This window comes from Mustelus asterias, chromosome 6, assembly GCF_964213995.1.
Source record: "Mustelus asterias chromosome 6, sMusAst1.hap1.1, whole genome shotgun sequence".
NCBI lineage: Eukaryota > Metazoa > Chordata > Chondrichthyes > Carcharhiniformes > Triakidae > Mustelus > Mustelus asterias.
In genome coordinates this window covers 89,680,283-89,696,866 of record NC_135806.1, presented here as the reverse complement: position 1 = coordinate 89,696,866, position 16,584 = coordinate 89,680,283, and the positions used below count along the sequence as shown (strand labels likewise).

At 41.9% G+C, this 16,584-nt stretch overlaps 1 protein-coding gene across 15 annotated transcripts in view; it reads left to right on the top strand.

The window, feature by feature from the left end:
- Positions 1 to 16,584, top strand: part of ppip5k2 (diphosphoinositol pentakisphosphate kinase 2) — a 165,104-nt gene that overhangs the window by 86,431 nt on the left and 62,089 nt on the right. For all 15 annotated transcript variants that reach the window (XR_013498190.1, XR_013498188.1, XR_013498189.1 and 12 more), the window contains 3 exons: positions 2,053 to 2,160; positions 3,733 to 3,849; positions 11,963 to 12,133. Coding sequence is in view for 12 of the 15 variants with exons in the window: in XM_078214712.1 (XP_078070838.1) it covers positions 2,053 to 2,160; positions 3,733 to 3,849; positions 11,963 to 12,133 (396 nt within the window). In the remaining 3 variants the exon portion in view is untranslated. The remainder of the gene's footprint in view (positions 1 to 2,052; positions 2,161 to 3,732; positions 3,850 to 11,962; positions 12,134 to 16,584) is intronic.

Sequence of the window (16,584 nt, the reverse complement as noted above, 5' to 3'; positions counted from 1 at the left end):
GCCTTCACCACCCTGTCCACCTGTGACTCCACTTTCAAGGAGCTATGAACCTGTACTCCTAGATCTCTTTGTTCTATAACTCTCCCCAACGCCGTATCATTAACCGAGCAAGTCCTGCCCTGGTTCAGTCTACCAAAATGCATCATCTCGCATTTATCTAAAACTCCATCTGCCATTCATCAGCTCACTGGCCCAATTGATCGAGATCTCGTTACAATCCTAGATAACCATCTTCACTGTCCACTATGCCCCCAATCTTGGTGTCATCTGCAAACTTACAAACCATGCCTCTTAAATTCTCATCCAAATCATTAATATAAATGACAAATAACAGTGGACCCAGCACACCGCTGGTCACAGGCCTCGAGTTTGAAAAACAACCCTCTACAACCACCCTCTGTCTTCTGTCATCAAACCAATTTTGTATCCAATTGGTGACCTGACCCTGAATCTCGTGAGATTTAACCTCATGCAATAATCTACCATACTAAAGGCCTTGCTAAAGTCCATGTAAACAACATCAACTGCACTGTCCTCATCTACCTTCTTGGGTACTCCTTCAAAAAACTCAATCGAATTAATTGAAAATATATTTGCTTTGGAAGGATAACCTAGTTATAACTAGGGTTAGGTCGTAAGCTGTGGCTACATCCTTCATTTAAAAAAGATTCCCAAAGTGACACGTGTACAATCTTATGTTTTGAAGTAGCAGAATTTATTGAGCCCCCACCCTGAGTGTCTGTGTTTTCACTCCATAACTCTTGATTCATGGTGGCAATACTGTACTTTTAAGTTAAAATCTGACCAGAAGTAGCATTGCTCAGCTTGAGAAAGCAGCCAATGATGATGATAAATTGCTCTTATATTATTGTTGATTGACTTTATTAACCCACATCCCAAAGCTTACACTATGGGCCCGATTTTACCATTGCGTCACGCCCATTTTCGGGCACGAAAACATGGTAAAGTCGGGTGTGAGACCATTAACGCAATCCGCACCCGCGTCCGCGCAGGTTGCCACTTTACCGAAATCCGGGAATGGCGGCGATCCGCTTCGTGCCCAAAACGGGCGTAACGGCGATTTAAATGCATTTGCATGCATTTAAATTGAATTAATGAACTGCCCGCCCAACTTTATCAGCATTTCCCCTTTACCACCGCGTTTGCCAATCCGGAACCGCGCCGTAATGGACCTGCTAAATAAAAGTCTGAATCAGGTGCTCCAGCTGCTGAAGAGCGCGTTCAGAGCTTCCAACGGCTCACTGACTCAGATCAGTGGTGGGGGAGAGGGTGAGGCCAGATTGTTGTCTGGGGGGGGGCGGGGTGGGGAGGAGGGAGGTGAGTAAGATGTGTCTCTGGTTTGGGGGGGGGGGGAAGGCCCGATCGTTCACTGGGGTGGGAGGGGGATGGATCTCTGGTTGGGGGGCAGGGAGGTCCGCTGCCACTCTGCAGGCGATCGGTGAGGGGCAGGGGTGGCGATCGGTCTGGGTAGCGGGGGGGTGTTGATAAGGGGGACAGTGATGTGTGTGGGTAGTGGCGGGGTGGATAAGGAGGACAGTGATGTGTGTGGGTAGTGGGGGGGATGGATAAGGGGGACAGCGATGTCTATGGGGGCCATCGCTGTCGCGATTTGCTCCCGGGCCGCTTTCTGCGGCCCAGAAGCGATCTGACATGGGCGTGCTTTTTCAAATTTTTTCTAACTGCGCATGCGCAGTTCAGAGCTCCGATTGTTCCGGCTGCGCTAAATCCCGCCCACAGCGCGAATGGGACCTGCAATTTTTTTTTCAGGCTGAGTGCGTATGGGGACACCTGAAAGCAGATTTCCAAGTCGCATCTGCATTATGCCCAGATTCAGCACTTAGAATGAAAATGGTAAAATCGGGCCCTATGTGTATCATGGAGTTTGACTTGTAGTTCACACATTCTGTTAAATGCCATTTATTGTTTGCTGTGTGAGAATTGCATTGATGAAACAGTTTGAATCATAGAATTTCAAGGATAAATAAAATGGTTTTAAAGTAGTGGTGTGATTGTTTCCTCCTCTCCTTGCAGGAGGTCAAAGATGAGCAGTGGAAGAGGGCAATGAGCTATCTGAACTACACCAGTGAACTTAATTACATGACGCAGATTGTTATCATGTTGTATGAGGACCCAAACAAGGTGTTATGTTTTCTCCTTTATTCTTTTCTGTACGACATTATATTACACGAAAATTAAGTTTTCTAAAGTTACATTGATTTTTTTAGTTCAAATATGAAATTACTTTCAGGGCTTTTCATTTAGATCATTTAACTCCTGCTGACCAGAAAGGCATCGTGCATATTCAACCTGCACTGCAGCCACACCGCATGCATAATTGCTTTAATAACTCTGAAGACCACTCGGAACTGCCAAAACTACGTTGTACAAATGTGTCTTGTCCAGACTGGTGGAAGGGAAAAGTTTGAAAAGTTGAAAGCTGTGAGCTGTCAAGGCTTTGTGGGCCAAGTTCCTGCATACCTGACTAGCTCAGTTGATGGTTAATAAATATCTTAATCCCAGTATCATGGTCTTGAGCCCCATATTGGATGATGATTCTATATTTAATGTTTTATTTCAGGATGTTAAATTGTACTCAATTAACTGAACAAAAGACTTTTGGGCAGGTAGTTTGCATAGTGTCATTTGTGGATATGCCATGTTCCATTAAGAAATGTTGTAACTGATACATTCATTGGAAGGCATCTAGATTTAGCACCTGGGGAACTAGTTATTGTTGCTGGCACTGCTGTTGCTACTTTCTCACTGGCATTTTCCCCTTCTATTCTGTCATGGTTTGCTATTCTGGATTTCATTTTCAGGTATGCTTATATGGATCATGGAGTAGATGCAACATAATAACTCCCATTACTGTATTGCATCTGCACATGTATATGAAGTGCTCCCCTTAATGTGGCACAAGTAAACACAACCTTTCGAGATAGAATGTACAAGCTTGCAAATTAAGTGGGCGTTAATTGCTTTGCATGAAATGTCTCTCAATATTGAAAGATCAATGTGTCATAATGTGAACTAGCCATATTTCTTTATTGTAACCCAGTCAAACTTAGATGTATGTAGATGCCAGTGGAAAATGAAGGGCCGAATCTTATTGGCTGTGTAGAGGCTGGTTTGGAGACAGGAGGGCAGGGAGGTTTGGGGTTATGTAGTAGGTGGTCTACATGGTGTAAGTAGTGTAAGACAGTTTAAACAGCTGCATGTATGGATTTCCCTGGACACCTTAATATGCTCCATTCTGCATTCAAAATTAATTTTGAGATGGCGCATTCTAACATGTTCCTCTGCCAGTTGAGAAATCTGATAAACGGTCCTCCACAACTATCTACTGCAAGCCTTTCATTGGTTACTATACACACTGGGGTCTGTCGTGTGTGTGTGTGTGTATATTGTACATGTATCTGTATCTAGTAGCCTTTAAAGTTACCATACTATTTCAGCTGCATTGTTGTGGAGGGTATTTCTGTTTTAGTTACATATTACCATTGCAGATAATCTGATAGCATGTTATTAGCGAAGGCCAACAAATAAGTAGCCCATCTGATCTCTTGGCCAGAGTTGGTGCAATCCGAAGGGAATGGAAGGAAATGTAGAGGGAGGGGTTACCTTCAAATGCAAAATTCTTTTAACAATTAAGTACTTAATTTGTGTTGTTCAGCCCTACAGATACCTGTTTCTCATAACTTTAACTTTCAGGATCCTTCTTCAGAGGAACGCTTTCATGTTGAATTACATTTCAGTCCTGGTGCGAAGGGGTGTGAAGAAGATAAAAATCTTCCATCAGGTTTTGGATACAGACCAGCCTCACGTGAGGTACTCGTTTTTGTGATGTGTTTCATATTGGTTTGTTTATAATTTGAGAATTTACTTTCAATATGTTGACCAATATAAACTCTCATTCACACATTAGGCTTAATATTACATTGTTGTCTTGTACTCCGTTTCTGGCAGTGGACGCAGGCTATTATATATAATGTCAATGGGGAAAACTACTTGAAGCATTTTAATCGATTTTATTTGAAGAGATAACTAAATTTTGTTTTTAGGGCTACCCACTGGATATGATTTTAGTAGTTCAAGTATCCAATAATTTGCTATGTGAGACCAGCAAGAGTGTAAAGATTAATGAAGTTAGCTACCCAAAGTTAGAATAGGGAGCAGAGCATAATAAATGCAGATGGTTTTAATATGGGACTAATTAGACTAGAATCTACTGGGGCTTGTTCTAGATCCAATGCTGTTTAAACTATTCGAATTATGTGGCAGAAGTTATTAATATTATCAGTAGTATCTATATTTGCTGACGGCAATCTAAGCAGCCAGGTACTGGATGTTCAAAAGTATCTGAATAAGAAAGAATTGAAAATAAACAGGCATTTATAAAGTCTCCGAGTCTCCAGACCACCCAAAGCACTTTACATCTAATGAATTACTTTTCAATTATAGTAACTGTTATAAGATAGGAAAATATGGGAGGCAAAATATGCACAGCAAAGTCATGCAAACAGCAACAAAATAACTGATTAACCAGTTTGGCTAAATGTTGGCACTGCAGAAAACTCTTCTGTGCTTCAAATAATGCCGTGAAATCTGTTACATCCACCTGAGGGAGCAGAGGTTCTTGGGGTCACATCATATCTAAAAGAGCACCTCTGACAGTAGGCATTCCCTCAAGAGTTTCTGGAGCGGTATCTTCAACCCACAACCTTTTGAGGTGAGAAAGCGAAGGCTGATACCAAATAGGGCCCTTAATGAATTCAGTGTGATTCACAGTAAAAGAGTGCTCAGAAATTAGCATAATTCAAATAACTAAGTATGGCATTTTATGACTGAAGAATCAGTTTAATGCATCCATTTTATCACTCTTTATAATTACCTCAACGTGTCCATTTACTGACATATACGTTGTCAACTACAAAAATAAACAAAACATTGCTTTCAATGTCTGATCACTTTCTCTGCTACCTTCTTGATCATTATAATTTCTTTTGTATGTCCCACAGTCCTCTCAGCATCTATATATCTCTAACAGAGTAGGGGAGCATGAGAAAGGAGTGAGAAAATAACAGTTGAGTTTGCCCCATCCCACCCCCCGTCCACATCCCAGATTTAGCTTTCAACCATTTATATCTCTTCTCCCTGGAGCACCATAACACCATACTGGCTACTACCTCCCACCCAAAAAGACAGAGACATAGCAGGTAAAAGAGAAAAAGCGATTAGCAAAGAGAAGGAAAGACCAAGATGTCGTGCCACTGACACTGGAGATGTGTCATAACATTGCCAATGATCTACTTCTAAAATATTGGAAAGGATTTAACATATCTGCAATTACAATACATTACATATGTAAATTCACATTGTGTTACAGATGGAAATTGATCTTAAAATACTGAGTGTTTCTGAGCTCCACCCTGAAATCCATAAGTGTATTGAATTCTACAGAGTTCCCCACCAAACAATAGATGACTTTGAATGACCTTAGGTTATACTTAGAGCAATTGGCTTTGGGCTGAAAGGGACTTCCTACCTAAACAATCCAACATGGCAGCAGAATAATACATTGGCACATACCAAGCATAAAACAAGTTGCAGCCTGATTTTACTATGAGTTAGAGTAATGCTGTTGGAAATCTGCAGGTATTTCTGTAATGACCATGCTTACTGTATAAATTCCTCGTACCTTAAATGATATTCCCATTATTGTTCTTGAGACATGTTGCCAATGCTTTTTATCTTGCACTCATCAGATAAAAACGCAAGAATGCCAAATTTCAAACGATCGCAACAATTTATACTACAGGTAAAAAAGATGCTGATTGGTTTGAATATTCAGCCATGTATAACTGAAAGGAAAGACAGGCAATGGCAGGCATTTAAAGAACGAATTGGTGAACACCAAGAGTGGTAAGGGAATTGTCGCCAAACCATGACTTGCAAGGGAAATTAGAGATAGTATCAGATTCAAGAAAGAAGCATACAAATTGGCAAAAAAAAAGCAATAGGCCTGAGGATTGGGAGCAGTTTAAAATTCAGCAAAGGAGGGCCAAGGGATTGATTTAGAAGGGAAAAATAGAGTATGAAAGTAAGCTAGTGGGGAACATAAAAACTGAATGTAAAAGTTTCCATTGGTATGTAAAGAGAAAAAGATTGACAAAAATGAATGTAGGCCCCTTATAGTCAGAAACAGGAGAATTCATAATGGGGAATAAAGAAATGGTCGAGGAATTAAATTCGTACTTTGCTTTAAGGCGGCACAGTGGTTAGCACTGCTGGCTCACACCGCCAGGGACCTGGGTTCAATTCCTGGCTTGTGTCGCTGACTGTGCGGAGTCTACATGTTCTCTGTGTCTGTGGGTTTCCTCCAGATGCTCCAATTTCCTCCCACAGTCGAAAGAGGTGCTGGTTAAGTGCATTGGCCGTGCTAAATTTGCCCTCAGTGTACCCAAACAGGCGCCGGAATGTGACGATGAGGGATTTTCACAGTAACTTCATTGCAGTGTTAATGTAAGCCTACTTGTGACACTAATAAATGAACTCAAACTTTAAAATTTTAAACTTTAGTCTCCACAAAGGAAGACATGAATAATGTACCAGAAGTTCTGAGAAAAACAAGTTTTAGCGAGGAGCTGAAGGAAATCAGCATTAGTAAAGAAATGGTTTTGGGAAAATTGAAGGTGGATAAGGTCCTGATAATCTTCACCCCAGAGTAATTAAAGAAATGGCCCTGGCAATAGTAGATCCATTGGTGGTTATTTTCCAAAACTCTTTGGATTCTGGACTGGTTCCTGCAGATTGGAGGATAGCTAATGTAAGCCGCTATTCAAAAAGGGAGGTAGAGAAAAAACAGGGAATTATAGACCCGTGAGCCTAATGTCAGTACTGGGAAAGTTGCTAGAGTCCATTATCAAGGATTTCATAACTTAGCATTTGGAAGGCAGTGGTATAATCAGACAAAGTCAGCATGGATTTACAAAAGGGAAATCATGCTTGATGAATCTATTGGAATTCTTGGAGGATGTAACTAGTAGAGTTGACCGAGGAGAACCAATGGATGTGGTTTATTTAGACTTTAAGAAGGGCTTCGACAAGGTCTCACAGAACAGACTACTATGTAAAGTTAAAGCTCATGGGATTGCAGGTAATATCTTGAAATGGATAGAAAGTTGGTTAGCAGATAGGAAGCAAAGAGTTGGCATAAATGGGTACTTTTCTGATTGGCAGTCAATGACTCGTGGGGTTCTGTAGGGATCTGTGCTAGGATCCCAACTGTTCACATTATATATTAATGATTTGGAAGAGGGAACTGAATGCATTGTCTCCAAATTTGCAGATACAAAGTTGGTGGGAAGGTGAGCTGTGAGGAGGATGCAGCGATGTTTCAGTGTGATTTGGACAGGCTGTGTGTGTAGGCAAATGCAGTATAATGTGGATAAATGTGAGGTAATCCACTTTGATAGCAATAATAGGAAGACAGATTATAGAACATAGAACAGTACAGCACAGAACAGGCCCTTCGGCCCACGATGTTGTGCCGACCTTCATCTGAAACCAAGATCAAGCTATCCCACTCCCTACCATCCTGGTGTGCTCCATGTGCCTATCCAATAACCGCTTAAATGTTCCTAAAGTGTCTGACTCCACTATCACTGCAGGCAGTCCATTCCACACCCCAACCACTCTCTGCGTGAAGAACCTACCTCTGATATCCTTCCTATATCTCCCACCATGAACCCTATAGTTATGCCCCCTTGTAATAGCTCCATCCACCCGAGGAAATAGTCTTTGAACGTTCACTCGATCTATCCCCTTCATCATTTTATAAACCTCTATTAAGTCTCCCCTCAATCTCCTCCGCTCCAGAGAGAACAGCCCCAGTTCCCTCAACCTTTCCTCATAAGACCGACACTCCAAACCAGGCAGCATCCTGGTAAATCTCCTCTGCACTCTTTCCAGCGTTTCCACATCCTTCTTATAGTGAGGTGACCAGAACTGCACGCAATATTCCAAATGCGGTCTCACCAAGGTCCTGTACAGTTGCAGCATAACCCCACGGCTCTTGAACTCCAACCCCCTGTTAATAAAAGCTAACACACTATATGCCTTCTTCACAGCTCTATCCACTTGAGTGGCAACCTTTTAGAGATCTGTGGATATGGACCCCAAGATTTCTCTGTTCCTCCACAGTCTTCAGAACCCTACCTTTGACCCTGTAATCCACATTTAAATTCGTCCTACCAAAATGAATCACCTCACATTTATCAGGGTTAAACTCCATTTGCCATTTTTCAGCCCAGCTTTGCATCCTATCTATGTCTCTTTGCAGCCTACAACAGCCCTCCACCTCATCCACTACTCCACCAATCTTGGTGTCATCAGCAAATTTACTGATCCACCCTTCAGCCCCCTCCTCTAAGTCATTAATAAAAATCACAAAGAGCAGAGGACCAAGCACCGATCCCTGCGGCACTCCGCTAGCAACCTGCCTCCAGTCCGAAAATTTTCCATCCACCACCACCCTCTGTCTTCGATCAGATAGCCAGTTACCTATCCAATCGGCCAACTTTCCCTCTATCCCACACCTCCTTACTTTCATCATAAGCCGACCATGGGAGACCTTATCAAACGCCTTACTAAAATCCATGTATATGACATCAACCGCCCTACCTTCATCAACACACCTAGTTACCTCCTCAAAAAATTCAATCAAATTTGTGAGGCACGATTTGCCCTTCACAAATCCGTGCTGACTATCCCTGATTAATCCGCATCTTTCTAAATGGTCGTAAATCCCATCCCTAAGGACCTTTTCCATCAATTTACCAACCACCGAAGTCAGACTAACCGGTCTATAATTACCAGGGTCATTTCTATTCCCTTTCTTAAACAGAGGAACAACATTTGCCACTCTCCAGTCCTCTGGCACCATCCCCGTGGACAGTGAGGACCCAAAGATCAAAGCCAAAGGCTCTGCAATCTCATCCCTCGCCCTTATTAAAGAACAAAGAAAATTACAGCACAGGAACAGGCCCTTCAGACCTCCAAGCCTGTACCGGCCATGCTGCCTGACTGAACTAAAACCCCCAAATAACTTCAGCCATGGCTGATGTAGGCTTCCTAGACAGAGAGAGAGATTTGAACCTGGGTTCCCAATTTTTAGCCTGGGTCTCTGGATTACTAGTCCATTGACAATACCAGTATGCCACTGCCTCCCTCATTACTTGAATGGGTGTAAATTGAGAGAGATGGATACTCAGCGAGACCTTGGTGTCCACGTGCATCAGTTGCTGAAGGTAAGCGCACAGGTACGACAGACAGTAAAGAAGGCAAATGGTATGTTGGCCTTCATAGCAAGATAATTTGAGGGTAGGGACAGGGATGCTTTGCTGCAGTTGCATAGGGCATGGGTGAGGCCGCACTTGGGCTGCACAGTGACACAGTGGTTAGTACTGCTGCCTCACAGCACCAGGGACACTGGTTCGATTCCTGGCTTGGGTCACTGTCTGTGCGGAGTCTGCTTCTCCCCGTGTCTGAATTGGTTTCCTCCCACAGTCCAAAAGATGTGCTGGTTAGGTGCATTGACCGTGCTCAGTTCTTCCTCAGTGTACCCGAACAGGTGCCGAAATGTGCCAACTAGGGAATTTTCACAGAAACTTCATTGCAGTATTCATGTAAGCCTACTTGTGACACTAATAAATAAAATAAAAAGTATTGTGTGCAGTTTTGGTGTCATTATCTGAGGAAGGATGCCCTTGCTATAGGGGGAGTACAGCGAAGGTTTACCAGGCTGATTCCTGGGATGGCAGGTCTGTCATATGAAGAGAGACTAAGTCGGTTGGGATTATATTCGCAGGAGTTTAGAAGAGTGAGAGGGGATCTCATAGAAACTTATAAAATTCTAAAAGGGTTAGACAGGGTAGATTCAGAAAGAATGTTCCCAATGGTGGGGGAGTCCAGAACTAGGGGTCATAGTTTGAGGATAAGGGGTAAACCTTTGAGAAGTGAGGTGAGAAATTTCTTCACCCTGAGGCTGGTGAATGTGTGGAATTCACTAGCACAGAATGTAGTTGAGGCCAAAACGTTGTTTGATTTCAAGAAAAAATTAGATATAGCTCTTGGGGCTAAAGGGATCAAGGGATGTGGGACCAGAATATTGAATTCGATGATCAACCATGATCAAAACGAATGGTGGAGCAAGCTCAAAGGGCCGAATGGCCCACTCCTGCTTCTATTTTCTACGTTTCTTTTTCCTTGCACAATAAGTTCTATCCCTTGCTCAAATTCACTTTTGAGATGGAGCAGCCTAACCCTTTCCTCGATGTGCTCGAAAAGAAATCTGCTCATGGTTTTTCCAGTACCGGAAACAGCAAGCCTGCCTTCACTGGTCAGTATACACACTAGAATTTGTATAGCTCCATCACTATAAGTTTGGCCTTATCAGCATTCTTGCGAATAGTGCCTTTGCTCACCTTTCAAGTTTGATGCAGAAATCGAGTGTGTCAGAGTTTTCCAACTGTTATCTTGATCATACTATTGTTTGTTGCATATTGCACAGACTCCAATGGACCAAAGACGACCATTTTCAGACCTGAAAAGTGGCCAGGTCGAGCTCAAATTGTCCAGGAACGGCAAAATATCTCAAAACTTTGAACAACAGGTTGAGCAAGTCAGTTCACGTTGCTAATATGCTGTGACTATGCAAGTGATACTTTTCACTTTTGGTTGCTGCCATCAGTCCAAAAACACATACTGCCTACTATACAATTGAGTAATGTGTATGAATTTCAGTGTTGGTGCAATGCCAGTACGTGGGCTGTACGTCCCAGCAACTGGCTGATCAAATCAAACAGTGTATTGGTTTGGTCATTCAGACTCGACTCAACCAGCCCACGCTTGTAAAACCTCAAACAAAACTTCTGCTGTTCGATGAAATTCTGGAATTGGGCAGAACTTGCTGAGTAACTTTGTGTGTGCTAAAAGCTACAGTAATAGCTGATTTAAGATAATCAGGTGAGTTCATAATGTAGCTCATGCTTGCTAGAAGTCATATACATTCATTTATGGGCACCTGTACTCTATAAACAATCCTTGCATCTTTTTTGAATTATCCTGGAGCTTGGGGAGCTGTTAATGCCTCTGCCAATAGGAGTCGACACTCCCATCCTTTTCTCCTCTAGTATAAATTGCTGCATTCATTTGAAATTTGGCATTCTTGCATTTGTCCTGATAAGTGCAAGACAAAAAGCTTCGCAACATGTGTCTTTTCAGCAATATTCAAGTTCTGTGTTACCAAGCAACTGCTAATGTGCAATATCATTTATCTCCTATTTATATCTTTTAACAATGCAGTTACTGAAGTCTATTTTCATCACAATTATTCAATTGATTTATATTTAAGAAGAAGGAAAGTCTAGCGAGTTGTACATTTTATTCAAAGTACTCCCTTCATTTTGTAAAAAAAATCCTAGTTTTTGCCAGTATTTTTACTTCGTTTAAAAAGAAGTCCCTGATCCATAGTTTTCTTGCTTTGTTTTAATGTTGTCCTTTCATGCTGGATTATGCCTTGGGAATACATATAGCAATCAGCGAGAAATTCCTAACTAATAAGCTAGCCAGTCCTGAGCCATGATTCTTCCTTTTTCCTGTTGAGTCACTCGGCGCCACTTTCTAGCTCTGTTCTCGCATTTCAACCTAACAAGAAGGGAGATTGAACTTTAGGCCTTCATGTGAGTAAGAAAATTGTCCATTTTACAAAAGCATTGACAAAGTGAGGCTAATATTACACTTGGTATACGCGAGTATTTGAGTATCAAGCACTCCCTAAGACTTACAGAAAATGTGCACTGTTTTCCTTTGTGGAGAAGAAAAATGTTCTCAATCAGTCTTCCAATAACTTGTAAAAGTAACAAATATTTTTTAATGATAGAATGACAATGGAAGTAAAGCCTTCCCGGCAAATGACAATGATGAGGACCCCATTTCAAGAAAAGAAGATGCTGAAAAGTCCACATTGTTGTTCAGGCCAATGGTCTCTGATCCCATTAAAATACATCGCAAATCTCCGCAGCCACGCTCCAGGAAAATAGGCTCAGTGGAAGTAAGTTTTTGTTTAAATAACACTATTTCTTGATGTTTTGGAAGTTTGTAAGGATACTTATTGCAACAGGTAAGTGCAGAGAATATTGAAAAAAAAACTTTACTCGAAAAGTGTTTATTTCTGGCAACAGTAACAATGAAGACTAGTCTGAGTGCAATCTTGTGGATTAATATAATATTCAATGAAGACCAACAATTATTAAAAATAATGCATCGCACGAGTACTATTATTTTGGTGGAGAATTATTGCAATTTGTACTGCATGCAACTTTAATGTCATCTATCGCTACAAAATGCAGTAATTAGTTGAACTTCCTTTTTTAAAGGTCAGGAATTGGAGCACACAACAGTATTTGGTTACATGAAAGTTAGCCATGTGCTCAGTGCCACCAAGCTTGTGTCCAACATAGTTGCAGGTTAAGCTTTGATTCTTTATTGAGGTAAACTGATTTGGCAAATACAACTAGACATTGTGCAAGGCTATGCAAATAAGGTAAACAAATTTGTTAGACTATGATATAACTGAAAATGCTGGAAATATTCAGGCAGCATCTGTGAAGTGAGAAACAGAATTAACATATGTCAATGACATTTCAACAGAATTGGGAAAAGTAGGGAACTTGATAGACTTTCAGCAAGTGAAAGGGAGAGAGTGAAAAAAGAACAAAAGGAAAGGTCTGTGGTGGGGTGTAAGACTGAGATTAAATAACAGAAGGATTGGAGGTGGGAGACTAAAGAGATCCTGAGAGGATATTCCCTCCTGCCCCTGGGAGAAATCTAGAACTAGGGCACAGTTTAAAAATAAAGGGATTGAGATGAGGAGGAATTTCGTCTCTCAGAGAATCATTAATGTTTAGAATTCTTTTCTCCAGAGAACATTGGATGCTGGGTCATTTAATATATTCAAGTGCAAGTTAGACAGATTTTTATTTACAAGGAAGTCGAGAGTTATAGGAGGCAGACAGGAAAATGGAGTTAAGGTCACAATCAGATTAATCATTATCTTATTGAATGGCAGAGCAGACTCAATGTGCCAAATGTCCTAGTCCTGCTCCTATTTCTTATGATCTTATAAGAGAACAAGTAGAGAAACAAAAGATGTGCCTTGAGGAGTTGTGAATGGCTGAATGAAAAACAGCTGCCTTCACAAAGCAAAAAAAATAGAAAAATGAGAAGACCTGCAAAGCAGAAGAAAACAAACTAGGTGGCAGGTATTTTGGATTGAAATTGTTGATCTCCGTGTTGAGTCCAAAGGGCTGTAGATTGCCAAATTGAAAGATAAAGTGCTGCTCTTCGAGCTTCCATTGACCTTTATTGGAACATCGCAGATGGCCGAGGACAGGGAACAGCAGGAGCGCAAGATGGAGAATTAAAATGACAGGCAACCGAAGCTCAGGGTCAACTTGTGACTGAACAGAGTTCTACAAAGTGGTCACCCAATCTGTATTTGGTCTCCCCAATGTTAAGCACACTGTGGCTGCCCTCCATTGTGTTAATGTGGCACTAACTACAAACTTCACCACAGATATTCAAAATTGGGCATTCATGAGGTGCTGTGAACCATCAACAACAGTAAAATCATAATCTGTTAACTTCTGGCTTGGTATATCCCTCACTCTACCATTGACATCAAACCAGGGGATCACCCCTGGTTCAACGGGGAGTGCAGGAGAGCATGCCACGAGCAGCATTAGGCATCTCTAAAAATGAATTTCCAATATGGTGAAGCTCGAGCACACGACTAGCATGCATTTGAATGGTAGACCAAGGCCTTTGACACAATCGGTCCTGAGGGTCTTTGGAAGATTATGGAGAAATTTAACTGCTCTGAAAAGTTCATCACAATGATTCAATAGTTCTATGACAGCATGATTATTTGAGTGAGTCTTTTGATTTGTTCATTGTCACTAATGGAGTTAAACATGACAGCTCCAACAATTTTCACATTTTTCTTTCTCTGCCATGTTCTCCAATGCCTTCCATGGTGCTGATCTTACCATTAACATCTGATAATGTCTGAACAGGAAGCTGTTCAATCTAAGACAACTCCATGTAAAGACCAAGGTCGCCAAGGACATAAGTCACGATTTCCTGTTTGCCAGCGGCTTTGCTGGTTCAGAGCTGGACATTCAATGTAGCACAGATTTGTTCTCCAATGTATTGACTAGAAACTTAACTGGACAAGTAAAATAAATACAGCTGTTACAAGAGCAATGCGGAAGCTGTGAATTCTGAGATGAGTAACTCATCTCCTTACTCCCTAAAATCTCATCTACAAGGCACAAGTCAGAAGTGTGGTGGAATACTCTCCAGCTGCCTGGCTCCATGTAACTCCAATCACTGAAGAAACATGATACCAACCAGGACAAAACAATCTGCTTAATCAGCACCCCATCTACCACAATGGCTGTAGTATGTACACAAGGATAATCCAAGTAATACAGGCCGATGAACCTTACGTCAGTGGTAGGGAAATTATTTGGAGAGGATTCTTCAAGACACGATTTAATCCCACCTCGAAATAAGTGGATGTATTAGTGAGAGACAACATGGTTTTGAGAAGGGGAGGTCGTGTCTCACTATCTTGATCGAGTTTTTCAAGGAAGTGACAAAGATGATTGATAAGGGTAGGGCAGTGGATGTTGTCTGCATTGACTTCAGTAAGGCCTTTGACAAGGTCCCTCAAGGTGAAGTTGCATGGGATCAGAATTGAGCTGGCAAGATGGATACAGAACTGGCTCAGTCAGAAAAGATAGAGGATAGCAGTGGAAGAGTGCGTTCCTGAATGGAGGGCTGTGACTAGTGGCATTCCTCAGGGGTCAGTGCTGGGACCTTTTCTGTTTGTTATATATATGATTGATTTGGAGGAAAATGTAACTGATTTGATTAGTAAGTTTGCGGATGACAATGGTTGGTGGACTTGCGGATAGCGATGAGAACCATCAGAGGATACAGCAGGATATAAATCGGTTGGAGACTTGGGCAGAGAAATGGTAGATGGAGTTTAATCCGGCCAAATGTGAGGTAATGCTTTTTGGAAGATCGGAATACAGGTGGGAAATATACAGTAAATGGCAGAACCCTTGATAGTATTGATAGGCAAAGGGATCTGGGTGTACAGGTATACAGGTCACTGAAAGTGGCAACACAGGTGGAGAAGAAAGTCAAGAAGGCATACGGCATGTTTGCCTTCATCGACCGGGGCATTGAGTTTAAAAATTGGCAAGTCATGTTGCACCTTTATAGAACCTTACTTAGGCCACACTTGGAATATAGTGTTCAATTCTGGTCGCCGCACTACCAGAAGGATGTGGAGGCTTTGGAGAGGGTACAGAAAAGATTTACCAGGATGTTGCCTGGTATGGAGGGCATTAGCTACCACAGTGGTTCCCAAAGGGTGCGGCGAGAGAGAATGGCAAGTGTGGCGGGAAGATTCAAGGACAATCAAAGAAACATTTAAACATGGTTTAAACAAGCATTGTTTTATACTTTCTGGATGTCCCATGATATTATAAAGTAGTTGTGTGCTATGTTATGAATCGAGCACTGCTAGGAGTTGTTTTTTTGTTGTTTTTGAATGTATTTCTTATCAATAAAAAATTCGGTGTGGCGCGAGCAAATTTTTATTCCGAAAGTGCGGCCCAGTGAAAAAAGTTTGGGAACCACTGAGCTACCAGGAGAGATTGGATAAACTTGGTTTGTTCTCATTGGAACGACGGAGATTGAGGGGCGACCTGATGGAAGTCTACAAGATTATGAGGGGCATGGACAGAGTAGAAGCTTTTTCCCAGGATGGAAGAGTCAATTACTAGCGGGCATAAGTTTAAGGTGTGAGGGACAAGGTTTAAAAGAGATGTACGAGGCAAGTTTTTTTACACCGAAGTGATGCCTGGAACTCGCTGCCAGGGGAGGTAGTGGAAGCAGGTATGATAGTGACTTTTAAGGGGCGTCTTGACAAATACATGAATAGGATGGGAATAGAGAGATATGATCCGTGGAAGAGTAGGGGGTTTTAGTTCAGACAGGCAGCATGGTTACTGCAGGCTTGAAGGGCCTGTTCCTGTGCTGTAATTTTCTTTGTTCTTTGTTCTAACTACGAGATGTACTGCTGCACTTGCCAACCCTCCTTTGACAGCGCCTTCCAAATCCATGACCTCTACCACCTAGAAGGACAAGCGCAGCAGATACTGGGAAATACCATCACCTGCCAATTTCCTATTCCAACCACACACCATCCTCTCTTGGAACTATATCACCGTTCTTTTACTGTCACTGGGTCAAAGTCCTGGAACTCCCTTCCTAACAGCGTTGTCAATATGCATACACAGACTGACTGTAATGTTTCAAGAGAGAGCTCGCCACACCTTCTTAAAATGCAGGGTTCCCCAGCGCCACATGTATCCCAAATGTAAACTTTTCCAAGTTCTGATGCAAGGTCCCCCTCTGCACAGC